A 25,973-nucleotide genomic window follows, 5' to 3' on the forward strand; every position below is an offset into this window, starting at 1 on the left:
GTCTGCATTCCAGCTCAAGGAATTAAGCTGCCACTTCCATCTGTCTTTTTCATCAAAAAGAAAAGAATGAAGTCTCCCTTCAAATCCAGGGTTAAGTCTACTAAACATCATACTGCCTAAAATCATGTGTGTTGCTGTGGTCTAAAATGCTGACCAACTTTAAGAAGCTTTTTTTAAAACGCTGTTGCTAAAGCATTAGTAAGAGTAACTGTAAGAGCCACTGTCTTTAGGACACGTTCATCTCGACTAGAGAGACTGTGTATCCCAAGATGCTCTCTGCTTGGGTTCCGCCGCTTATTGCATTCTGGGGCTTGTAGTCCACAACTGAGTGGGTGATGTATCAGCACGCAGGCGCAGTGGCGCGAACTCCCGGAAGACTCAGCAAAGGCTCCCAGGATGAACGGGTGGCGGTGGCTGCTGCTGCTGTGGCCGCGCTGACAGGACACGAGCTCTATGCCTTTCCGGCTGCTCGTCCCGCTTGGCCTCCTGTGCGCGCTGCTGCCCTTGCACCATGGTGCGCCGGGCCCCGATGGCACCGCGCCCGACCCCGCGCACTACAGGTGAAGGGGGTCAGGCTCCCCGCCCTTCCATAGTTGGGGAATGGGAAGCGCAGACCTGGTCCCCTCCCTTGCCCTCTGTCCCAGGATACCCACCCTGACCTGCTGGGACCCCGCCTCTGGGCTTCGGCAGAAATCAGGTGGTGATTCCCACTTTCCACCCTATTTCTTGTCCTTTCCCCTGACTGGTTTCCTTTGGTGGCCCCCTCCTTATTTCTTGTACCCTGCATCAGGGAGCGAGTCAAGGCCATGTTCTACCACGCCTACGACAGCTACCTGGAGAATGCCTTTCCCTACGACGAGCTGCGACCTCTCACCTGTGACGGGCACGACACCTGGGGCAGGTAGTGCGAGCGGAGGAGCAACGGGGCGGCCGGGGTCTGGCAGTCCTGTCCTAGGCGGGCGGGGCTGCTGGGGCTGGTGCCTTCATGGTTTCCTCACTGGTTCCTGAAAACTTGCTAGCCAGGGTGGGGTCGCTTTCCCCTCAATTCGGGTCAGCACCACCAGGATCCACCCAACCTCCGGGAAAGCTGGATCTCATAGTGGAAAAAGGCTGGGTTAGCCTGGTGGGCTGGGCCTCTGGGCTCGGGCCACAAGTGTAACAGGCACCAGCTGTTGGGATTTGGGCAAATCTCTGGAGCTGTAGGATATGTGGAAGGGCTTCAAGAAATCGGAAGACCCAATCCCTTCATGTTACAAGTGGGCAAACAGGCCCATTATGGGATGTAACTCTTGGCAAACATGAAACATCTGAGCTCTGGTGTTAGTGTAACTGAAACACGCTTCCCCCTTTACCCTCACATCCCTGACTGCTTCTTGAGATTTCAGCTCAAAATGTCCTCTCAGCCACAGTTCCCCTAACTACCCACCTCCTACAGGTCACACTCACAAACCACCCTTTTTATTTTCTTTGTAGCACTACTCACTCTGATACTGTCGTTTTCACTTATCTACTAGTGTGTCTTTCTTACTTCCACTAGAATAAAAATCTATGAAAGGTGAAAAAATATATATATGAAAGGTGGAATTCTCCATCTCGTTCCTTGCTGAATGAGTGAAGAATCATTGCATTTGTCTGAAGCTGACATGGATTAAACACTGTGCTAAGCATTTTGCTTGTGTCATCTCATGTAATTAACACCCCTAGGAGTCAAGTGCCTTTACCTCTATTTTACAAGTGGATATGCTAAGGACTGGAGAAGTTAAGCAAACTCAGCACAATTTGTGCTAGTTTTCTTTTTTTTAATAGTTGAAAAAAGCAATACAAGAAAATGGCAAATTCAAGCAGTGCAATATCATTTAATAAAATAAAATATCTCCCATACTCTAGAACTCTACCCACTGTTAACTTTCTTGTGTATCCTTCGAGAAATATTTTGGGTTTATACCATCATATAGGTATGTATATGTGTGTGTTTCTAAATTAACTTTTTAAAAGCATAACTTACATAAAATGCACCTATTTTAAGTGTCTAATAACCACTATCACAGTCAAGATAGAAAACATTTCTTTCACTCTAAATAAAGTTCTCTTGCAACCCTTTATAGTTAATTCTTCCACCACTGCTGGCCCCCAAACTTGCAAAATCTGCTTTCTGTCTGTATGTCTCCGTTGGAAAACACAATTAGAAACATACAACAGTACCTTTTCTGTACCTTGTGTTTTTCATTTAACTATCTAATTTGAATATCTTCACATAGCCCATAGAACTCTTGATAACAACCTTTTTGACAACCTCATCCTTTTTCATTGTTTGAATGTATTACACTTTTCAACTGGTGTACCCGTGAGTTATTTCTATGGTTTTTTTCTGTTCTAAAAGCAGTACTGCCAGGAGCATTCTGAAACCTGCAGTTCTATGTCCTGTGAGGTAAATTTCTAGATGTGGAAAAGCCTGTGTTCTGAGCTACAATCTTATACTGCCTCCTTATGGCAGAGAAGAATGCCAGAGAACACAGGCCATGTGTGTAACTATGGTGGAGCTACATCACCCCACCTCCCAGGTGCCTTAAATGGGTCAGAGGTTCCAGGTGATTTTCCCTATGGCTTCTCTGTTGTGACTGCAAGTGGGGCTGGCAGAGGCATCACTGTGCCTCAATTTTAGTTTTTGACATATCTGATCCGGGGGCAGCCTTCATATCTGGTGTTTGATTTTCTTATTAAGCAGCTGGGATTTTTGTCCTTTTACAGTTTTTCTCTGACTCTAATCGATGCTCTGGACACCTTGTTGGTAAGTGTCTCGTCTATTTCTTTTCTTCTCTAATCTTGCATAACCAACATCCTTCCTCTTTTGGCAGCTTGACTATGGGTAAAAAATGAATTCTTCACCTAAGCCTTTTATTTTTGTCTTATGATTCTGAATCATTGGGTTCCAGATGCCCATCTAGGGGAAAATGATGAATTCCAACTTATTCAGATTCATTTTTTGAGCAAATATTTCTAGAGGACCTGTTATGACTAAGAGCTGTGACGAGCCTAAAAACGTGTGGGTAATAACAGAAGCTTTGATACCCTCCTTGTTTTTAGAGGCCTCCATGCTAATGGCCATAATCAGTGATTAAAATGCTGAGAGTAACATTGTGTTATGTGTAGGGCTCATGCTAAGCACTTTACATGTATTGTTTAATGCTTCCAACAACCCGATGAGGTAAGTACCTTTGCTCCTTTTGCACCTGAGAAATCTGATGCTTAGAAAGGGTGAAATGACTTGGCCAGGGCACCCAGCCATTAAATGCAGGGTTAGGACTTGCACTCAATTTGTATGACTCCAAGCCTTAACCATCATCCTTAAAAAGGCCACAAGAGAGGTTTTCATACATTTCCTCCATTTCACTATTTCTGTTCTCTGTTACCCAGTCTCATTTTTCTAATATTTACATGATAGTATTTACATGATGGTGATCACTCTGCAGATATAATTTAGGTGTTTTGTTTGCCTTTTTTTTTTTTTTTTTTTTTTTTTTGCTTTTTAAGGTCATACTTGTGGCATATGGAGGTTCCCAGGCTAGGGGTCAAATTGGAGATACAGCTGCCAGTCATGGCCACAGCCACAGCAACACAGGATATAGGCTGTGTCTGAGACCTACACCACAACTCACAGCAACACTGGATCCGTGACCCACTCAGTGAGGCCATGGATCAAACCCACATCCTCATGGATACTAGTCAGATTCATTTCTGCTGCGCAACAACAGGCACTCCCAAGTTTTTTTGCTTAATGTTAATTTGTATGTACTATCTATTCATCAAACATTTATTTATTTATTGAGAGCCAGCTGTGTCCCAAGCACAGGGTTAAGCTTTGGAGTAATAATGGTGAGTTTAAACAGACAGGGTCCCTGCTTTCTTGGAGTTTATGATTTCAGTGAGGGAGACAAGGAATCAAAGATAACCCTAAAGAAGGTAGTATTACAAATTGAGGTGAGTGCTGTGTGGGAAAGGAACATGGCTCTGTGAATGGTTATGATAAAGGAAATGACCTAGACTGAGAAAGTCAGGAAGGATTTTCCCTAAAGGAATGAAATGACACTTAAGTTGGGATCTGAAGAAGAAGCAAGTGTTGACTAGAGAAGCAGGGGAGGAAAGAGTATCCAGGCAGAGGGAACAGCCTGTGCGAAGTCCGTGTGGCAGGAGAGAGCATGACAAGTGCAGTGAAATAATAGAAGGCCAGTGTGGCTGGGATATGGAGAAGGAAAAGGAGGGAGCAGAGTGGAGATGGAGGGAGGCACGAGGATCAGATGATGCCAGCCCATGGAAAGCCATGGGAATTTCTCAAGTACAGGCCAGGAAATGATAAGATTTCTGTCTTGAGAAGAATCCTGGCTACAACGTGGAGAAAGATTCTTGTAATCATTCAACAAACTTTTTTTTTTTTTTAGTAATTGCTTCATGGACTATGCTTAGCACACTGGGGGATGCAAACATGTTTGCCTATGCAAACATTCTCAGAATGTGGAAAGAAATAGATGCTCTAAGAGTTGTGTGGATACACTTACTGGAGTATTTGAAAGGAAGAAGAGCTTAATTTCAGCTGGAGGAATCAAAGACTCCTTAGAGAAGGTGACATTTAGACAATGGAAGATAGGTTGGATTTGGAAATGGGAAGACATAGGGTGTGATTTCTGTTAGAGGGAACAGCATGTCCAAGGGCAGAAAATCAGGGAATAGTGGGTTCAATTTCCTGAAGTAGATGAGACTGTGTTAGATGAACAGTCTGAGACACGGTCAGAAGGATAGGCTGGGTCTAAATCATAGAGGGTTTTGAATCCTGAGATAGTCAGGCTTGTTTTGGTTTTAAGTGCTAGAGACTCAAGTCAAACTGATTTAGACAGGAAGAAGGTTTGCTGAGTCAGATAACTAAAAAGTCCAGGTAAGAACTGGGCCTCAGACCCAGCTGACTCTAGACATAGAAATAATGTCATTAGGAATCTCTCTGTCCATCTCTTATTTCTGCCTGCTTTGGTAGTTGTATTCTCAGGCTTTCTTTAAGGTGGCTGAGTAGCCAGTGGTAACTCCAGACTCACATTCCACTCAGTTAGTATCCTGTGTGTGGAAAGAATTAGTTCTTTTCCATTAATTAATTCTAGGAACTGAGTCCTGTTGATTTGGCTTGGGTCACACATGTCTCTCTGAACCAATCATTTGGCCAAGGGGTATGGTACACTGGCTGGTGCAGGTGAAGTACCCATTCTTGCAACTGGAGGGGCAGAGTCAGCTTTTTCAAATTACAAGACTGACTGTGGAAGAAGGATGATTCCTTGAGAGGAAATTACACCATTATTGCTAGAATTAAAGGTATCAGGATTGCATTTGACTGATTTTTTTTTTTTGTCTTTCTTTGCCTTTTCTAGGGCTGCACCTGCGGCATATGGAGGTTCCCAGGCTTGGCGTCTAATTGGAACTGTAGCCGCCGGTCTACGCCACAGCCACAGCAATTCGGGATCTGCACCATGTCTGTGACCTACACCACAACTCACAGCAACGCCGGATCTTTAACCCACTGAGCAAAGCCAGGGATCGAACCCACAACCTCATGGTTCCTAGTCGGATTTGTTAACCACTGAGCCATGAAGGGAACTCCATCATTTGACTGATGTTTTAAACAAAAAGGATTTAATTTTCTTAAGTAAAAGAAAATCTGAAGGTATTTTCTAGCTTTTGGCCAGCTGCTCAAATTTGCCATCAGAGACCCATGTTCTTTGTATCCTTCCATCTGCCATCATTAGTGTATTGACTTGCATTCTCCTGCTTAGTACCTCATGGTCTAAGATGGCTGCCACAGCTCCAGAAATCAAGTCTTCTTTCTCTCTCTCTTTTTTTGTGTGTGTCTTTTTAGGGCCACACACCTGGCACATGGAGGTTCCCAGGCTAGGGGTCCAATTGGAGCTACAGCTGCTGGCCTACACCACAGCTCACGGCAACGCTGGATCCTTAACCCACTGAGAGAGGCCAGGGAATGAATCTGTGTCCTCATGGATGCTAGTCGGGTTCGTTAACCACTGAGCCATGACGGGAACTCCAAGTCTTCTTTCAAGGCAGAAAGAACAAGAGCTGCGTCTTGTCCCTTTTTATTAGGGAAACAGAATCTTTTCAAGAAGTGCCCCCATAGACTACTCTAGGCTCAGAATTGGCTGGGTAACTCAGTCACCTCTAGCAGAAAAGGAGACTGAGAAAGCAAGTACTCAGATTTCTAGCCCCTATGGCTGGAAGCTTCAAGGATAAGATTGGGAGAGTTCCCATCGTGGCTCAGTGGTTAACGAATCCGACTAGGAACCATGAGGTTGTGGGTTTGACCCCTGGCCTTGCTCAGTGGGTTGGGGATCTGGTGTAGCCGTGAGCTGTAGTGTAGGTTGAAGATGTGGCTCAGATCCCGCGTTGCTGTGGCTCTGGCATAGGCTGGCAGCTGTAGCTCCGATTCAACCCCTAGCCTGGGAACCTCCATATGCCGCTGGAGCAGCCCAAGAAATGGCAAAAAGACAAAAAAAAAAAAAAAGATAAGATTGGGAATTAATGTCAGACCAACCACCCAGCAGTATTTTCCGCAAGGATGAATGTAACAATGTTAAAAACAACAGATATCTGCTGCAAATGTCAAACTCAGATTTCCTCAGGTGGTCTACAGTCTTTATATTGTTTCCTCAAATAAGTATATAAGGATTCTTAAATTTAGTACTGAAAAATTTATTTAACCAGTCTCTTGATATCCGATCTGTGTGATTTCCAGCTCTCGGTGTCTTCTCCGTTATCAGCTGTCCTAGAACAGAAACTGCAGTTTTCAAGTTGAGTGAGAGCCACAGCAGCAGAGGATCCTAGACTCTGAATCTAGCATCTCCAGTGCCCTCAAACCTGAGAGCCTCACTATCAGATATCTCTTTCCTTCAGATTTTGGGGAATGTCTCAGAATTTCAAAGAGTGGTCGAAGTACTCCAGGACAACGTGGACTTTGATATTGATGTCAATGCCTCTGTGTTCGAAACCAACATCCGAGGTGAGGGCTAGCTGCTAGGGCCCTGGGAAAAAAGGAGAATATGGGAGTTGGGGCCTCTTTGTAAACCAAGAGGTGGTAATAAGGACCAGCCTTGCCAGGGCACTTGGTTCAAACCAGGTTGACAGAGCTTTTCCCTCCTGGAGGGTGGGGTGGGGTGGGGAGGTTTTGGAATCTCTCATCAGTTTCAGACATGAAAGTGAGCAGAGGACAGAGAAAAGACAGAAAAGAAATGCGCCAGAATTACTCACATCTTTAACATATATTTGGTACTAGGCTTTCAGCCAAGAGCAAGATAGATATAAGCATTGCCTTCTTGGAGCTTATTGCCTAGAAAGCTATCCGATAAAACTTTCTGTGCCGATGATGGAAATGTTTTCTCTCTGTGTTGTCCAGTACAGTAGCCACTAGCCCCGTGTGGCTGGTGAACATTTGAAATGTGACTTCTGCAACTGAAGAACTGAATTTTTAATTTCATTTAATTTTGATGAATTTAAGTAGTGACATGTGGTTAATGATAACTGTATAAAATAGGGCAAATCTAGGCTATTAGTTTCCAAACCTGGCTGCCCATCAGAACCACTTGGGATGTTCTGAAAAGTTCAGGTGTCTAGACTCCACTCTAAATGTAATGAATTGATGACTCTGGTGTTGGGTCCTAGAAGCAGTATTTTTAGCAGGTTCCTGATGATTCTTATGAAGCTAATATAACCCTTCTTTTCATTAAGCCTCTAGACCACCAGTGGCTTAACAGCTGTCAACAGGTATCTCTGGATGGCAGAGATACATTTTTTCCTCCCTATTTTGCTCATCTTTATTTTGTATGTTATTTGCAGTGAAACTTGTATTACAGGTATGTGATAAATATTAAAAAAAAAAAAAAAAAGACTAGGGAGGAGTTCCTGTTGTGACCTAGCGGGTTGAGAACCCAACTAGTATCCATGAGGATGTGAGTTTGATCCCCAGCCTCATTCAGTGGGCTAAGGATCCAGTGTTGCCGCAAGCCATGGTGTAGGTCACGGATGCGGCTCGGATCTGGCTTTGCTGTGGCTGTAGCATAGGCAGCTCCAGTTCGACCCCTAGCCTGGAAACATCTATATGCCATAGGTGTGGCCATAAAAAGGAAAAAAAATAAAATAAATTTTAAAAAGACTAGGGAGCAGAGGGACAGCATGGTATAAAATTCTGGTTTAGGAATCAGACCTGAGTTTGAGGCCATGTTCATTGTTTTGTCACAGAACTGAGCTTGGTTTGTCATCTATATTACGGTTATCTTTATATATTTTTTCTGATATGAATATAATTATATCAATCAGCTTTCTTTTGGTTGACATTTGCCCCATATATTTTTCCTCTCTTTTTCTTTCATTCTTTCTGTATTTTTATGATTAGATATATCTTTTGTAGTTTACATATAATTATATTTTGTTCATTTATCCATTCTGGCAATCTTTTCTTTTAATTGAAGCATTTTATCAATTTACATTTACTGCAATTACTTATATACTTGCATTCATTTCTGGGTATAACTTTGTGCTATTTGTTCCATCTTCACTATATTTTTTCCTCTCTCTCTTTTCATACCCTATTTATTTATTTATTTATTGTCTTTTTAGGGCCGCACCCATGGCAGGAGTTGGAAGTTCCCAGGCTAGGAGTTGAATTGGAGCTGTAGCCGCTGGACTAAACGACAGCTCATGGCAACACTGGATCCTTAACCCACTGAGCAAGGTCAGGGATCGAACCCAAATCCTCATGGAGCCTAGTTGGGCTCGTTAACTGCTGAGCCACGAAGGGAATTCCCAGTGACCTTTGGGTGGTATTTTTGAAGGGCATATGGTTCCAGATTGATTTTTCTTTTTCTCTTAGCATGTTGAAGAAATTTTTCCATTGTCTTCTGATTTCATTATCATTATTAAGAAGTAATCTGTCCATCTAATTGTTATTTCTTTGTTGATAATCTGTTTGCATGTATGTTTCACTCGGGCTGCCCCCTCCTTTTAAAGATTTTTTAAATTTTGGAAACTTTGGAAACTTTTCTCTAAAAGTAGAGAAAATTGTATAATGAATTGGATGTACCCATTACCCTACTTTAACAATCATTATTTTACTGCCTTTAAGACTCCCCCCTTGCCTTTGGTATTCTGCAGTTTTATCAAATATATATAAATGTGGCTTTCTTTTTATCACTTGGTTTGGGACTCTTGGATCTAAGAATTGATATCACTCATTAGTTTTAGAAAATTCTTAACCATTTCCTCTTCAAATATTGCCTCTCCCCCATTTACTCCCTCTTCTCTTTTTAGAACTCCAGCTGGAAATATGTTATACCTTCTTACTGGATCCAAGTCCCTTCTGTATTTTTTTAAAAAGCATTTTGTCTTTTTTGTGTGTGTTTCATTTTGGATAATTTCTTTTGAGTTTATCTTCAAGTCCACCAGTTCTCTCTTCAGATGTATCTTATCTGCTACTAAAACTACTTACTCCTGCATTCCCACCTTTCATTTATTTCTTTAAACATATTACACATGCTTTATTCAGTGTAAACATATTACACATACTTTATTTAGTGTCTGATAATCCCAGTATCTGAAATCTTATTCTACTGTCTTTTCTGCTGACTCTTACTCATAATGCTTTGTTTCTTTTATGTTCTGTGATCTGTTTATTTTTTGAATGGAACTCATTGCCTAGACTTTTCCTGTGGGATTTTTGGTTGAATGTGGGTTTTTCAGATATGTTTTATGTTTCCTACTGCCATATAGCTAGAGGCATTATTTGCTAAAACAACCTTATACTAAAGGTTCGAGGTTTTTCTAGACTACCCTGTTAGTGTGAATTCAGTCTCTAAAACTTAGTGAGCACCACTTTGTAGTTATTAGTTCTTAGGAGAGATTTTTTTTTTCATTCCCTTTACTTGGCATTGAGATTTGAGGTATACAGTTTTCCTTACTATATATTAGAGGAAGTATGTGGGGTTTATTTTCAGTTCTTCCTTACACAGGGTATATAATTCTTCTAGATCCCAACTTTATAGAGGGATCTTTTATCAGACTCCCCACTTTGGGTAGGTCCTGACTTTGTCTCTTATTCCTGGTCTTCCAGGAGGATAGGAAAACTGAAGCTCAAGGTCACCAGTTTTTTTCAGGATATCTGTTTAGCCGTATTTCCAGATACATAACCTTTGTGTCTTTTTATAAATCCTAAATATTATGTACTAAGTTGAAGTAGAAAAATGAATAAAATGAAGATAATAAGTATACTCCTCTCTTTCCCTTGGTTTTGGCAAGATTGGGAGACAGTGACCAAGTGCAATGAACATGAACTTCAGAGTCAGAGCTGGCCCTACCACCTTCTAGACCCAGGGCAAGTCACTTACTTCCCTGAACCTTGGTATCTTCAATTGAAGAGGGCACAGTAGTACCTAGTGCTTGGTATACAGTAGGGACTTAAAAAAAAAAAAAAAGAAAAGATTATTTCTGTGACTCACCGAGAGAAAAAGAAAAACTTTGTAAACTTAACACTACCAATATGGGGAGTTAAGAACTATTCTTTCACTGGGTGACTCTAGCTCCTTGTCAATGAGCCACTGAACAGAGCATTTAGGTTTAATTTGTACAAGGGCAAGACTGGTCCTTGGGACTCTGACTCTTGCTTTTTGTACCATCTGTAGTGGTAGGAGGACTTCTGTCTGCTCACCTGCTATCAAAGAAGGCTGGGGTGGAAGTGGAGGCTGGATGGCCCTGCTCTGGACCTCTTCTGAGGATGGCTGAAGAGGCAGCCCGGAAACTCCTCCCAGGTAAGACCCATGTCAAGACGGCGCAGAGATGAAGTCCAGTAGGTCTTGCTTCTGTTGCTGGAGAAGAGGGTGGTAATGCAGAATTATTTGCTGGTGTTTGTCACCCAAATAGTTGGTATTTCTACCTCTTGGCACCTGCCATGGAAATCAGGAGAGTCCTGGGCGTTTCGAGGGCTAGACTAGGATGGAACTGACCTCATTATCATTTGCTGGGAGTGCTACCATTCCCTGGCAAGTGGAAGGCTCTTGCCCTCATGCGAGTGCATGCTTTTGCCCCCTCTTAGGCCCACATACTGTTGGAATGAAAGGGTTCTAGAGAAGAGCCTTAGTCTGAACGTTAGGAACCCCAGGTTCTAGACTCAGCTCTGCCAGCCATTAGCTTGACCAAGCCTCTCCTCTCCTTAGTCGGTTTCCCCATCAATCAAATAGGAGTCATAATTCCTGTCTCCCTTTGGGGAGGCATAAAATGAGGTCAGTCAGAAAGGAGAAAGTTCTTGGAGAACCTCAAGCACCACTGAAACGAGAGGGACTTGTTTTGCAACTAAGCTGTGTCCAGGGCTGCAGGCCAAGGCTCAGTGTTTGTCCGGTAGGGCAGTAGCTGGGCTAAACAGCATCAACTGGACACTGTGTTCTCTTCAGGGTGTGGTGGAGGCTCTGAGAGCCGTTCACACCCAAACACGTCACGCTGTGCTTTCCACCAGCCTCTTGGCCATCTCACTTCTCCCTCTCATGCGGTACTTGCCTCTCATCCTTGGGGCAGAGCTAAGGAGAGTGAGCGAGCTGGGTTCAGGTCTCACTTACGGCCTGAATGTCTCTTTGCAAACATCATGTCCTGTGTGACTCAGTCCTGGAAGAAACTCTGCCTCATTGCTCCTTCCTTTTTCTGCCTTTCTTTCTTTCATGAAATTTTTTTTTTTTTTTTTTGCGTTGAGAATCTGCACATTGGAAAGTGCATTTTCACCAGTGTATCTCCCATTTAGGTCGAGAAATAGATTTTGTCCCTCCCTCCTCTTTTTAACACAGCCTGACTTCTCCACACTGTTCCTTTGAGCCCTTCTTGGTTGTGGCTCGATGTCTCCTTACTTGCCACTCATGTCTGCCGAGATAGCAAGTTTCTCCTCTTACGGTCAAGTTGCTGGACCTTATGGTTCTTGGATATTTTGACAACTTTGTTCGCAGTTTGGTGACGCACAGGCTGCTCTGGGGTTGTTTGACCTTTCCGCCCGGAGAGGAAATCTCTGCCTCTGGCTTGCTGTCTAGTTTCTTGCCTTGAATCGGAAGGCACTGGGGTGGGGTGGGGTGGGCCCAGGGCCTGTGGCGGGGAGGGGGAGAGAGTGGGCACGGGGCATTCATTCCTTCCCAGCTTGGTTTGGCTCTCTCTGTGTGACCTTTGAGTCACTTCTTTACCAGCATGACTTTTCCTACCTATGAACTGAGGATTGGACCACATCAATTTCATGATTTATAGCCTTTTTTTCTTTTTCTTTTTGCCACACCCATGGCATATGGAAATTCCTGGGCCAGGTGTTGAACCCAAGCCACAGAAGTAACCAGAGGCACAGCAGTGACAATGCTGAATCCTTAACCCACTGAGCCATGAGGAAACTCCCTATATCCTTTAAAAAAAAAAAAAAAAGTAGCCCCTCCCTGAAACTTTTTATTTAAAGCAAAGCTCTTAAACTGGCTCTTCTGGGGCTATTTATGGTCTGCAGATAGGTTTCATTTGGTCAGAATGATGTTTGAAAAATTACATGAATGGCTTCTTCATTGGGCCACCAGCCCCATCACTGCCTATGGCTTATACCCTGCCTGATTCACACTAAGTGACCTGCCTGGCCTCTGAAGGCATAGTGTAAGCTAAGTACAAGTAGAACTGCTCTAGCTAAAGTGAGCAGACGTGCAATGTGACACCCTGGAGCACAGCCCACTGATTCTCTCCTCACCACAGGCAGGAGCCCGAGGCCTGTGGGCCGAATTGGCAGCATCTGGGCTAGGTGACCACTAAGGGCCCTCCAGTTGTGACCTTTATCCTTCTTGAGCTCAGTCTCAAGCAGATCACCCAGGAGACAAGAGCGAAGCGCTAGTCAAGACCTTAGGCTTTGGGCCTGTGTCCAACCCTCCCTGTCTGGAGTCAGTTTTTTTTTTTTAGGGCCTCATCCGGGGCCTATGGAGGTTCCCAGGCTAGGGATTGAACTGGAGCTGAAGCTGCTGGCGTACGCCACAGCCACAGCAACATGGGATCTAAGCCACATCTGCGACCTACTCCACAGCTCACCAGAACACTAGATCCTCAACCCAGTGAGCAAGGCCAGGGATTGAACCTGCATCCTCATGGATGCTAGTTGGGTTTGTTAACTGCTGAGCCATGACGGGAACTCCCTCGAGTCTTAATTTTGCAATTGTTTAGCATTTCAGACCCCTACTGGCATGCCGTATGGAACAGTGAACCTGCTTCATGGTGTGAACCCAGGAGAGACTCCTGTCACCTGTACGGCAGGGATTGGGACCTTCATTGTGGAATTTGCCACCCTGAGCAGCCTTACTGGTGACCCTGTGTTCGAAGATGTGGCCAGAGTGGCCCTGATGCGTCTCTGGGAGAGCCGGTCAGATATTGGGCTGGTAGGTCCACTGCCATCCTTCCTAAGTCAAGTTGGCCACCTTGGTCCCTGTTTGTAAGGCTCAGGGCTTTGAGCAACAAGTTGCACTCCAGAAACTAAAGGTGACCTCAGGAGCGATTCAGGACTTAGGCTTATGACACTGAAAGCAGAACAAGCCTCCAGTTCATGCTTTGGTACAGAGGGGAGGAGAGCGTGAGAGCACATCCTCTGGCAGGAAAAGGAGTGTGTTAAGCTTTGACTTCTCGTGTTTTGCTGATTTCTAGAAGTAGGTCATCTGCTTTCTGTCCCTCGCTTATCTGGTGACCTTGGATTGTCAGCCTGCCTGGCTCTCATTTATAGATATTTTTGTTAGTAAAACTGTATTCCTTGGAACCAAATCTGTAGTTCCCTTTGTGGCTCTGTGGATAAAGAACCCGACATAGTGTCCATGACGACATGGGTTTGATCCCTGGCCTCGATCAGTGGGTTAAGGATCCGGCGTTGCTGTGGTGGCATAGGTCACAGATGCAGCTTGGATCTGGGGTTGCTGTGACCTTGGCATAGACTGGCAGCTGCAGCTCTGCTTTGACTCCTAGCCTGGGAACTTCATAGGTCACAGGTGTGGCCCTAAACAGAAAAAAAAAAAAAAGAACCAAATCTGTGAGATGTTGAATGGCTGTTCCACGAAAAAAATGATAGTGGTCAATTAAGATTAGGAAACACTATATAAAATATCCTTTTTTGGAAAGTCATAATGAACATGAGCAGGTTAAAGGTTATGAAATCCTATGATAAATTCATCTATTTAACTTTACTTAACTCAACATTTCACAAATTCATTTGACCCCAGGGCTTCCTTTTCCTCTCCGAACATATTAATTCATGGACATTTAACACACACTTGGGGCCAGATAATCTCTAAGGTTGGTTTCAGCTCCTTAACTGGATAATCCAGTGAAACAAACAGTAATTGAGCCAAAGCTGTGCAGGAAATAGTACTAGATTTAGTCAGAACTGGGATTGAGCCTGGCCTTACTACACTGAGACTGTGTGACCCTGGCCCAGTCACTCAACGTTTCTGATCCACAATTACATCAGCAGTAATGTTGATGTATTAATACCTCCTTGCTGAGTCATTATGACTTATAAAGACTGGGGTGTCTGAGTGTGATTCAGGTGGAGGCACGTTTATGCAAAGTCTGGTTCTAAGTCAGCTAGAACAGTAAAACTTGTGTGAGGAATCCTTGAAAATTCCTTAAGAAAGTGCCACTCTGGAGCCCTTCGTGCCTTCGACACAGCCAGTTTTTCCTCCAGCGCTGTGACCATACTGGACTCCGGGGCTGCCCTTCCCACCTCCTCTCTGTCCTTTACCATTTCTGTGCACACTGGCCTGTCCTCCAACTCCTGTCACCCATGTCTCCTTGCCTGGCTCCTGCTCTGCTTGCCTTTGGCTGGAAGTGCTGGGACTTAATGCTGCTCCAGAGCAGTTCTCACTCAGTGACTGATACATGGGAGATGGTGGATAATCAGCCTGATTCCCAGCCATTGGGTGGGATAATGTGGAGGCTTGTGCTCGACCCTGACTCCAGAGCTGCCAAGCAGGATGGTGCTCCAGTTCCCATTGGGGTAACTTGCCTGATGGAACACTCTTTATGGCCCCGCCTCACTTCCCTCTACCCCTGCCAGTTTCCAGGGACTCACCTTCCAAATCAACTACTTCCTGTCTTCCCTGCTGGGAGTCTGCCCCTGAAAGGACCCAAACTAACACAGGTTAGGTATCAAGTTGGAGCTGCAGCTGCTGGCCTACGCCACAGCCACAGCAGCACTGGATCTGAACTGCTTCTGCGACCTATGCCACAGCGTGAGGCAACACTGAGTCCTTAACCCACTGAGCCAGGCCAGGGATCGAACCTGTATCCTCATGGATAGTTCTCCCCCCCACCCCACCCCCGCCCTGCCCCCCAGTTCCTTTCCTTATAAGGAACTACTCTATCACCTTCTTGGGTATCCTTCCTGAGCCGATTTATGGAAATACGTGAAGTATGTTTTGTGTGTTTAGACACTGGAATTACACATGTGCTGGGGGCTGAGAAGTCAGAGACAGGTTGTGGGAACGGCACGTTCTCATCTTCTAGCTCACATTCACTCCAGATAAGTCATGGACACTCCAAGTCATTGTTAATATTTCAATTTCTGACCAGTGTGTATAATTAAGTCCTAAATGTGCATGAGACGCACCCACACTATACAGATATGCAAAAGAGCTGGCCACAATCCAGTCCTGCCCCCCAACCCTTCTTGTCTCCCAGGAAGTCCCAGGGTGCCTGCCTTGTATCTCAGGAGGCAAGGGTATGGAGGGATCCTTGTTTGGTCTTGGGCCCTCCTTTGGGACCACATGTCTCTCTCCCAGGTTGGCAACCACATCGACGTGCTCACTGGCAAGTGGGTGGCCCAGGACGCGGGCATTGGGGCTGGCGTGGACTCTTACTTTGAGTACCTGGTGAAAGGAGCCATCCTTCTTCAGGATAAGAAGCTCATGGCCATGTTCCTAGGTAAAAAGGGCAGGGTCAGAAGGCTTTTCCCCATGGTTTTTCCTGTTGACATGGAGTTTCTTTATAAACTTTCAGTTGCTCCCAGGTGCTACAGAATCAGTTCTGAAAGTCTGAGTCTACATCCAAAGCCACCATGGACTTACACCGTCCAGTGGAGGCCCACCACACCTCTGTGTACCTCCTTGCAAGAGCCAACCGTACCACGCTGCCTTCTCTGGATGCAGCCCTGGATTTTTGCATTTCCTGGCCATTGCTGGTGGTGTTTCCTTTGCCCAGAAGACCTTTTATTTTGCCTTTGTGTATCCAAATTGTTCGCCCTTCAGGGCCTAGTTTAAGTGTCACTTTGCCCAGGAAAAAACCTGATCCTTCCTCAGAATTTAGGGCCTTCAGCATCTTTCTTGCAGTCAACTGTCATAACAGTTACAGCTCTGCCCACTGAGTGAGGCATCCAGGCCTCATTTGTCTTTGTACTTCCCACAGTGCTTGGTAGGAGGTAGCTAGTAGATTAATGCTTACTGAATAAAAACATTTTACCCTCCAGGTCCTCAGACAATAGTAATAATGCTATTGAGGAATTATTGGACCCTTAATAATAATTATGGCTATCATTCGTTTATTCAGCAAATATTTATTGAGTACCATTGATGTGTCAAGTACTGTGCCAAGCACTGAACATAGACTATTTCACTTAATCCTTACAACACTATTTGAAATTGTCTTACTTATTTGCATGTATATTTGATACTTTGTTCATTCAGATGATATTTATTGTGCATATTTATTATGTACTGTCTTCGTGTTGGGCATCCCACAATGAACAAAACAAAACCCAAGCACTCATAGATTTACAATCAAGAGGGAATTATAAGTCCAAGTCCCCTCTAGCATATAAGCTCCCTGAGGGCTGGACTTTGTCTTATTTATCATCTTCTAAGTGCCTGACACCTAGAAGATGATCAGTGAATATTGTTAAGTGGATAAATGACTGCACAATCCCATGAGGTATAAAATATTACTCTCCTCGCTTTATAGATAATAAGACTGAGGCTTAAGAGGGAAAAACTTGCCCAGGGTCACAGCTAGCAAGTGGAAAAGCTGAAGCTGGCTTTTTTTTTTTTTTTTTTTTTGGGCCATCGCATGCTGGGGCTTGATGTGGGATCTCAGTTTCTAGACCAGAGATTGAACCCCAGGCTGCAGTGGTGAAAGTACTGAGTCCTCACCACCAGATCAGCAGGGAACTCCTTGGAGCCGGAATTTGAGCCTGGAAGTTTGACTCCAGAACCTGTGCTCCTTCCTCTGTGCCTCCTTGTCTATGTTGAGGCTAGGCCATCCTAGAGTCTCTCAAATAGTTTAGGTCTGTTGACAAAGCCTGCCTTTTGTCTCCCAAATCATTGATGTGTCCATTATCTTATTCCTCTGCAGAGTATAACAAAGCCATTCGGAATTACACCCGCTTTGATGACTGGTACCTGTGGGTGCAGATGTACAAGGGGACTGTGTCCATGCCGGTCTTCCAGTCTCTGGAGGCCTACTGGCCTGGTCTTCAGGTAGGAATGATCAGAGAGGGTGGTCATTTTTCTGTGGAACCGACAAAGCAAGCCCATTCTGACGTGCCAGTCAGAAGTGATCGGACTTGGGATGGAAGAGAGGCTTAGAGTGAATTAAACAGATTTGCAGTTCTGCCTAACCAAATTTTCCAAGGGAAGCTTTAAAGTGTTAGGCACTGAACTTCCAGTTTGTTATGGAATGTTGTACCACTTAAAGCAGACGGCATCTTTCTGGGCTGGGTGGTAATAGCCATTGGCAACCACCGTTTCTCCACTGGATATTTCTGTCACATTCCTCATTCTTGACAGCCGGCCTGAGGAAGGGTCGTGAGAGCATCTGGGGCTGCTCTGCTTGCCATCATTATGTTTTTCCATTACACGGGGTGATAGAGCTGTAGCTGGAAGGGATCCTGGAGCCCATCTAATCTACCCACTGGGTGTCCTAAAATATTTTTGTAAACTACTTTTTTTTTTTTAATCCTAAGGTAATAACATGTTGATGATGATATATTTTTAAAGCACAAAAAGAAATAGAGTGATAAATAAGTCTCAGGCCCCCACCCTCAAGAGTCTCTCCCCAGTCCAGCCCTTATTGTCAGGTTTCTGCTTCTGAATATCTTTCTAGAAATCTGTATAGTTATATGTATATTTATCTCCCCCTTTTTTCTTTACATAAATAGGAATATTGTTTATTCTTTTTCCCTGAATGTATCTTGAAGATCATTCTCTTTTTTTTTTTTTGTCTTTTTGCCTTTTCTAGGGCCGCACCCACAGCATATGGAGGTTCCCAGGCTAGGGGTCTAATCGGAGCTGGAGCAGCTAGCCTATGCCAGAGAAACAGCAAGCGCGACCTATACCATAGCTCATGGCAACACCGGATCCTTAACACGCTCAGTGGGGGCAGGGATTGAACCTGCAACCTCATGGTTCCTAGTCAGATTCGTTGACCACTGAGCCACGACAGGAACTCCTCATTCTTTATTGATAGATATATATATATAGATCAATTTTGCTTTTTTAAACAGTTGCATATATTCCATTGAATAGAGGTATGGACATTTATTTAACTAGTTCCCCATTATATACTTTTAGCCAACCCTCTCATTTTACATATTTATGTAAAGAGGCTCAGAGAGAACTTACAGATAATATTAAATATTGGTCCAAATCTTCTAAGATCTTCAAATTTTATTGATTGTCTTCTAAAGAATTTTGAAAAATTATAGAGCCCCTTGCATATTTTAAATCATGAGTTTAAATAGTTGCATACCATTCCTTTTTCTCCTTCAACTCATATTTCCATTCTACTACCCCAACAGGATTTTATACTAATTATTATATTTTATGCTAAAAGCATTTTCTTGATCACCCTATTATATGTCTCTGTGACAAAATTTGTTCCTACATAGAAATTTATATTTTATGTCTTTTTTTTTTTTTTTGTCTTTTCAGGGCTGCACCCGTGGCATACGGAGGTTCCCAGGCTAGGGGTTGAATTGGAGCTATAGCTGCCAGCCTACACCACAGCCACAGGAACGCCAGATCTAAGGCGTGCCTGCAGCCTACACTACAGCTCACGGCAATGCTGGATCCTTAACCCACTGAGCAAGGCCAGGGATTGAACCCGCAACCTCATGGTTCCTAGTTGTATTTGTTTCTACTGCGCCATGACGGGAACTCCAGAAATTTATATTTTAAAATTTCCTCTGACCATAGGCTCTGAGTATTAAATTTTTTTCTTCTGGATTTAGTTACCATTAGTATGTAAGTGATTTAAAAACATTTATAGCATTTATATATATATATATATATATACTTTTTTTTTTTTTTGCCTTTTAGGGTCACACCCATGGCATATGGAAATTCCCAGGCTGGGGTCAAATCAGAGCCACAGCTGCTGGCCTGTGCCACAGCCACAGCAACTAGAGATCCAAGCCGAATCTGCAACCTACACCCAGAGCTCATGGTAATGTCAGATCCTTAACCCAATGAGCAAGGCCAGGGAGCAAAAACCCTCATCCTCGTAGATACTAGTTGGGGGATTAATTTTCCTCTGAGCCAAGTCAGGAACTCCCTATAGCTTATAATTTTTTATGATAATAAACCTGAAAGCAATTTTATTTGAAGTGCATTTCTTAAATGAGATTTTTGGGGCTTTTAAAATTTTTAAGCAGTTTTTGTATTTGTGCATGAATAATACATGTTGCTAAAACAGGGCATGATTAGGCATCAATTTTATTCCTGCTTTTCATTTTTTTAGATGCACGTGCCTAGGAGCCAATGCACATAAATAAATAGATGGAGCTGCAAGGAGTTTGATTATTGCAGTACCATTCAATTCTTTGAAATCAGTGAGTTAATAGATTGAACCATATAAAATTGCCAATATTGAACCATTTTTGACCTGAAAAAGTAGCAGTATTATGTGGTTCAGTCTTTATATGGTTAAAAAAATCACATAATGGTCTATCATCAAAAATATTTTTAAGGAATTCCTTGGTGGCCTAGCAGTTAAGGACTTGTCACTGATGTGGCTCGAGTTCAGTCCCTGCCCTCGTAACTTCCGCATGTCATGGGTGCAGCCAAAAAAAAAAAAAATTTTTTTTTAAAGCGCTCTCTCTGCTGACAACTTGACCAGTTCCTCTTTCAATTTTTTGAAAGCCAAGAATTGAAAGCCGTCTCATTTGCAGAAGGATTTGTTACTGTGTGGTTAAAGGCATTCATTTTTCTCTGCACCTACACTAGTATTTTATTTTTTATTTTTTTAATTTAATTTATTATTATTATTATTTATTTATTTATTTATTTTTGTCTTTTTAGGGGCTTACCCATGGCACATGGAGGTTCCCAGGCTAGGAGTCTAGTCGGAACCGGGGCTGCCGGCCTACACCACAGCCACAGCAACTCAGGATCTGAGCCGTGTCTGCGACCTACACCACAGCTCACGGCAACACTGGATCCTTAACCCATTGAGCGAGGCCAGGGATCGAACCCACAATCTCATGGTTCCTAGTCGGATTTGTTTCTGCTGTACCACAATGGGAACTCCCTACACTAGTATTTTAAATTTTACCTGGTTCAGTGCTCAGGAAGTTTTTATATCTGAGGACAGTTCCACAGGAAGGTTGGAGATTGTTGGTGGGTACACTTTGCTCTGGTAAAATATAAGGACAGTTGTGTAAGATACAGAATGGATAGCCTGCCTGGTGTTACAAACATTCTTAGGCAGATCCATTTTAGGAAAGTTGAGGATCTGGAAATCTATTTCCTTAAAACTATTTGTGGAAATTCCCACCGTGGCTCAGTGGTTAGTGAATCCAACTAGAAATCATGAGGTTGTGGGTTTGATCCCTGGCCTCGCTCAGTGGGCTAGGGATCTGGCATTGCTGTGAGCTGTTGGTGTAGGTTGCAGACACGGCTTGGATCCTGCGTTGCTATGGCTGTGGCTGTGGTGTAGGCCGGCAGCTACAGCTCCAATTAGACCCCTAGCCTGGGAACCTCCATATGGTGCAGGCACAGCCCTAAAAAAAGACCAAGAAAAAAAGACACCCCCAAAAAAAACCCTATTTGTGACTACATTCCTCTTAGAAAACCTGCTTGTACATCCCAGCCATGGAACTGATCACGCCATCTGACTTTGCATGATGCCATTTCTGTGCATGTCCCCCAGGAAAATAACTCAAAAGGGAAAGATGCAACCTGTGTACAGATATTTCTAGCAGCAAATTTCATGACAAAGAAAAACTAGAAATGGTCCAAATACCCAGTAATGAGGAAAAAAATAAGTGACTGTACTTTTTCCCTTTTTAAAATCTCTTTCTTTCTTTCTTTTTTCTTTCTTTCTCTTTCTTTCTTTCTTTCTTTCTTTCTTTCTTTCTTTCTTTCTTTCTTTCTTTCTTTCTTTCTCTCTCTCTCTCTTCTCTCTTTCTCTCTTTCTTTTTCTTTCTTTCTTTCTTTCTTTCTTCCTTCCTTCCTTCCTTCCTCCTTCCTTCCCGTCTCTTCCTTTCCTTTGCTTTCCTTTTCCTTCCTTCGGCATATGGAAGTTCCCAGGCTAGGGGTCGAATCAGAGCTGCAGCTGCCGACCTACACCACAACCAGAGCAACTTGGGATCCGAGCCACATCTTTGACCTACCCTACAACTCATGGCAATGCCAGATCCTTAACCCACTGAGCAAGGCCAGGGATCAAACCCACATCCTCATGAATCCTAGTCAGGATTGTGGCTGAGCCATGAAGGGAACTCCTGAACCTCTATACATTTCAAACAATAATTCCCTATTCTCTCCTCCTCTAAGCCCCTAACAACCACCGTTATGTTTTCTTTCTTTTTTCTTTTTCTTTTTGGCCACCCTTGTGGCACGTGGACGTTCTGGGTCCATGATCAAACCCATACCACAGTTGCGACATGTGCCGCAGCTGCAGCAGCACCAGGTCCTTAACCCACTGCGCCACAGGGAACTTCCCCACCATTTTATTTTCTATCCTTGTGATTTTGACCACTCCAGGTGCCTCATAGAGGTGGAATCATACAGTGTTTGTCTTCTTGTGTCCATTTAGCGTAATGTCCTCAACGTTTCTGCTTGTAACATGTGTCAGAATTTCCTTCTTTTTAAGGCTGAATAATAGTCCCTTGTATGTATATACCACACTTTGCCATCTTGGTTTGTGTAGGATTTGTGTGCATTGTGTATGACACTTTTCCCAGTTTGAGAAGGGGTCCCTTCTCTGTGAGGTTATGCTAACACTAACAGGAAACATTTATTGAACATCTCCTCAGTGTCCGGCAGGTAGATGTATTACATTAGGTATTCGCGAAAGAATGATTTATGTGCCAGGCATTTTACACAGAATCATCATAACACACTGAGGTAAACATTGTTTCATAAATGAAGAAACAAGGCTTAGAGTTAAATTTGTTCGTTAGCTCAACAGATATTTGAGTGCCTGCTGTCTTCCAGGCCCTGCTCTCATGAAGTTTATAGAGGATGAGACACAAAAACTTAGACAAGTTCACAGAATAATAAGTTGCAATGAAGGATACAAATAAGGGGCTCAAGAGAGAATATTGGATGGGGACCTACTTCAGATAAGAAGGCCTCTCAGAAGTGGTGATGCTCAAGCTGATACGGGAAGAACCGAGGCTAAGGGATGACATTCCAGGCAGAGGAAACATGAGGTGTGAAGGTCACAAGGCAGGAAAGAGAAGAGTGTTTATCAGAAGCAAAAGCAGTATGGCCACCGTCCAGGAAAGGGAAAGATCAGTCAGGGAAGGTCAGCGGTGAACAGGTCGTACAGGGCCTTGGCCACGGTGCGGTGTCTTGACCTCATGCCGAGCCCGTGGAAAGCCGCTAAGGTCTGTAGACTGCAGTAAGAGAGTTCCTCTGGATGTCTTGGGAGAGTGGTCAGGAGAAGACTAGTGGTGGGACCAGTGAGGAGGCCTTTGAGGTCACCCCAGTCAAGATGCTAGTGCGCAGGTGGTGGCTCTGGAGATAGAAAAATCTTGACGTCTTAGAGGGAATTGGACTGGACTTGCTGCTGATGGACTTGGATGTGGTGGTTGGGGGAGAGGGAGGAGTCAAGGATGACCATAGGCATCTGGCCAGAGTAGAATCATTGAAAGTGGTGCCATTTATTGAGAAGGAGAGAAGTGAGTGTAGGGAGGCAACCTTGCTGGGGAGCGAGGAAACTAAGAATTTTGTTTGGGAAATGTCAAGTTCTACCCCTGACACAATCTGATGAAAATGTCAAAAAGGTTGGCTGTTTTTCTGTGAGCTTATATTAATATGGATAGCTACCAGACTTCTCTTGCTGGCTCAGTGGTTAACAACCCGACTAGGATCCATGAGGATGCAGGTTCAATCCTGGGCCTCACTCAGTGCGTAGGGGATCTGGCATTGCCGTGAGCTGTGATGTAGGTTACAGAAAAGGTTCGGATCCCGAGTTGCTGTGGCTGTGGCATAGGCTAGCAGCTGTGTCTCCGATTTGAACCCTAGCCTGGGAACCTCCATATGCCACAGGTGCGGCCCTAAAATAGTTAAAAAAAAAAAAAAAAAAAGATTGTTGCTTAGTAGCAGCTAGTAACATTATAAATACATATATCCCCTGACTCAGCAGTCCTAATTCTAGAAATTTTTCTTATATATACACTTCTCATATGTTTCAGCTGACATGTGTAGGGTTATTTGTTGCAGCATTGATTATTACAACCAATAGCGAAATATTGGAACCAAGCCAACTATCAATAGGAAACTAATTCAATTATAGTCCAAGCAATGGAACTATGCAACTATATAAATAGGAGGAGGGAGTGCTTTGTGTACTTACATGGAAAAATCAAGATATGTTATTAAATGAATAGAGGGAACCATAGACCAGTGTATTTAATAAGCTATATTCAGTGCGGGAAAAATAATATACACTCAGACATCTTTGCTTATGTTTACAAACTAATACAAAGTGGTTATTCACTGGGGTCCAGGGTCAGGGTGAGACTTAGTACAATCAACTTTTTCTTTTCTTTTTGCTTTTAAGGGCCACACCCGCGGCTTATGGAAATTCAGGCTAGGGGTTGAATTGGACCTACAGCTTCTGGCCTGTGCTACAGCCACAGCAATGGGGTATCTGAGCTGCATCTTCGACCTATACCACAGCTCATGGCAACCCAAAATCCCGGACCACTGCATCCTCACGGATACTAGTGGAATTTGTTTCCACTGAGCCACAATGGGAACTCCAACTTTTTCTTATTCTTAGAATTTTGAATCAGATGGGTTGACTTATCTATTTAAAAACTGTTTAGGTAGCCAGGGTTGACTGAGCATGTACTGGTGGGCAAGGACTTGTATACAACCTCTTTCACAACAACATAAAACATATGCTGTATTTTGCCTGTTATAGATGAGGCTCAGAGAAGTCAAGTTTCTGATTTGAGGCTGCATGAGGGGTCAGTAGCTGACTCAGGGTTTGATGGTAGATCTTTTTGGCTCGTAAGCCTTTGCTTTCTTCTTTTCCCTGAGGGCATGTGTGGGGTTTGGGGATGTGGGTTTTCTGCCTAGTGGCTGCTTGTCTGACAACTGCTTCTCTCCTACAGAGCCTCATTGGGGACATTGACAATGCCATGAGAACCTTCCTCAACTACTACACCGTCTGGAAGCAGTTTGGGGGGCTCCCGGAATTCTACAACATTCCTCAGGGATATACAGTGGAGAAGCGAGAGGGCTACCCACTCCGGCCGGGTAAGCAGCATCTCTGGTCCATCTCTGGCACACAAGCTCTGAGTCTCCAAACCCCAGACCTCACATTTCTATGAGGCTCCATGCCTCCCTTGCAAGTGCTCAAAGCTCCTTTTTTTTTTTTTTTTTTCCCCCATCTGCTTCTTCCAGTGGCTCTGGATGATTTTCCTGCTAGGAATTATTTATCCCCATATTTTCAGAGGAGGAAACAGAAGCCTAGTGGGTTGAAATGGCTTTGCCCAAGGGAGTTAAGTGTAGGAGCTAGGAATGGAACCCAGGTCTCCTAACTACATACTCTGCTCTTGGATAAGTGAGTGAGATGGAAAAAGCCAGGTCAACACTTTTGGAGTTCCTGCTACCAAGATTTCAGACGTGGAAACCAAATTTGTAAGTTGGTGGGTCAGGTCAGATAAATTAGGCATCTATGGGAAGTTAGAACTTTGGAATGAACTTTAGGAATGAATCATCTCTTCTCGTCCACCTCCCCATTTGCAGCTTAGAAGTCAAGATTTAGAGAAGGAAGGGACTACATACTTGATAACTCTCCTGAGTTCCTTTCCAGCTCCAATCTTCTGATTCACTGAAGGAAACTTCAACATTGTGAGGCGGGGAAGGGAAAGGCGGACAGAGGAAGGAAGCTTAGTCAGCACACAGTCACCCCCGCCCCCCAAATAAGTTATGTTACTATTGTTTTAGGCTCTTCCCACCTGAATGCCTTTTAGATGTGGGGTGGGCCTTCTAGTAGCTTCTGCCCATTCTGCCCTTCTCTACCCCCATTTGCTTCCTCCTCTTACCCTCTAATCCTTTAAGTGATTGTTGTAGGAGTCCTGGAGGGGGAACAGAAGAGGAAGTAAAACAGCAACTGGAAAGAGCAAATTAGGCACTTTTGATTCCTTAGGGGTTGCCATTTTTAGTATTTCTCATGCATTTATTCATTTTGTTGTGTTTGTTTCGTTTTTTTCTTTTTAGGGCCACACCCACAGCATATGAACGTTCCAGGCTAGGGGTCAATTCAGAGGCTGCAGCTGCCGGTCTGCACCACAGCCACAACAATGGGGGAATCTGAGCTGCATCTTGCAACCTACACCATAGCTCACAGCAATGCCAGATCCCACTGAGCGAGGCCAGGGATCGAACCTGCGTTTCTCATGGATACTACTTGGGTTCATTACCGCTGAGCCACAATGGGAACTCCTTGTTTTT

The 25,973-nt window shown here is 43.9% G+C and overlaps 1 protein-coding gene across 1 annotated transcript; it reads left to right on the forward strand.

Moving 5' to 3' along the window:
• The first annotated feature begins 355 nt into the window (after window positions 1–355).
• EDEM2 (ER degradation enhancing alpha-mannosidase like protein 2) lies at window positions 356–24,868 on the forward strand. Its single transcript, XM_047771243.1, has 9 exons — window positions 356–560; window positions 791–901; window positions 2,749–2,788; window positions 6,940–7,045; window positions 10,716–10,841; window positions 13,249–13,460; window positions 15,849–15,990; window positions 17,413–17,537; window positions 24,629–24,868. Exons 1-9 carry the CDS (start codon window positions 454–456, stop codon window positions 24,845–24,847), a joined length of 1,188 nt encoding a protein of 395 aa, XP_047627199.1. The 5' UTR covers window positions 356–453; the 3' UTR covers window positions 24,848–24,868.
• The last annotated feature ends 1,105 nt before the right edge of the window (window positions 24,869–25,973 follow it).

Source organism: Phacochoerus africanus, chromosome 3, assembly GCF_016906955.1.
Source record: "Phacochoerus africanus isolate WHEZ1 chromosome 3, ROS_Pafr_v1, whole genome shotgun sequence".
Lineage (NCBI taxonomy): Eukaryota > Metazoa > Chordata > Mammalia > Artiodactyla > Suidae > Phacochoerus > Phacochoerus africanus.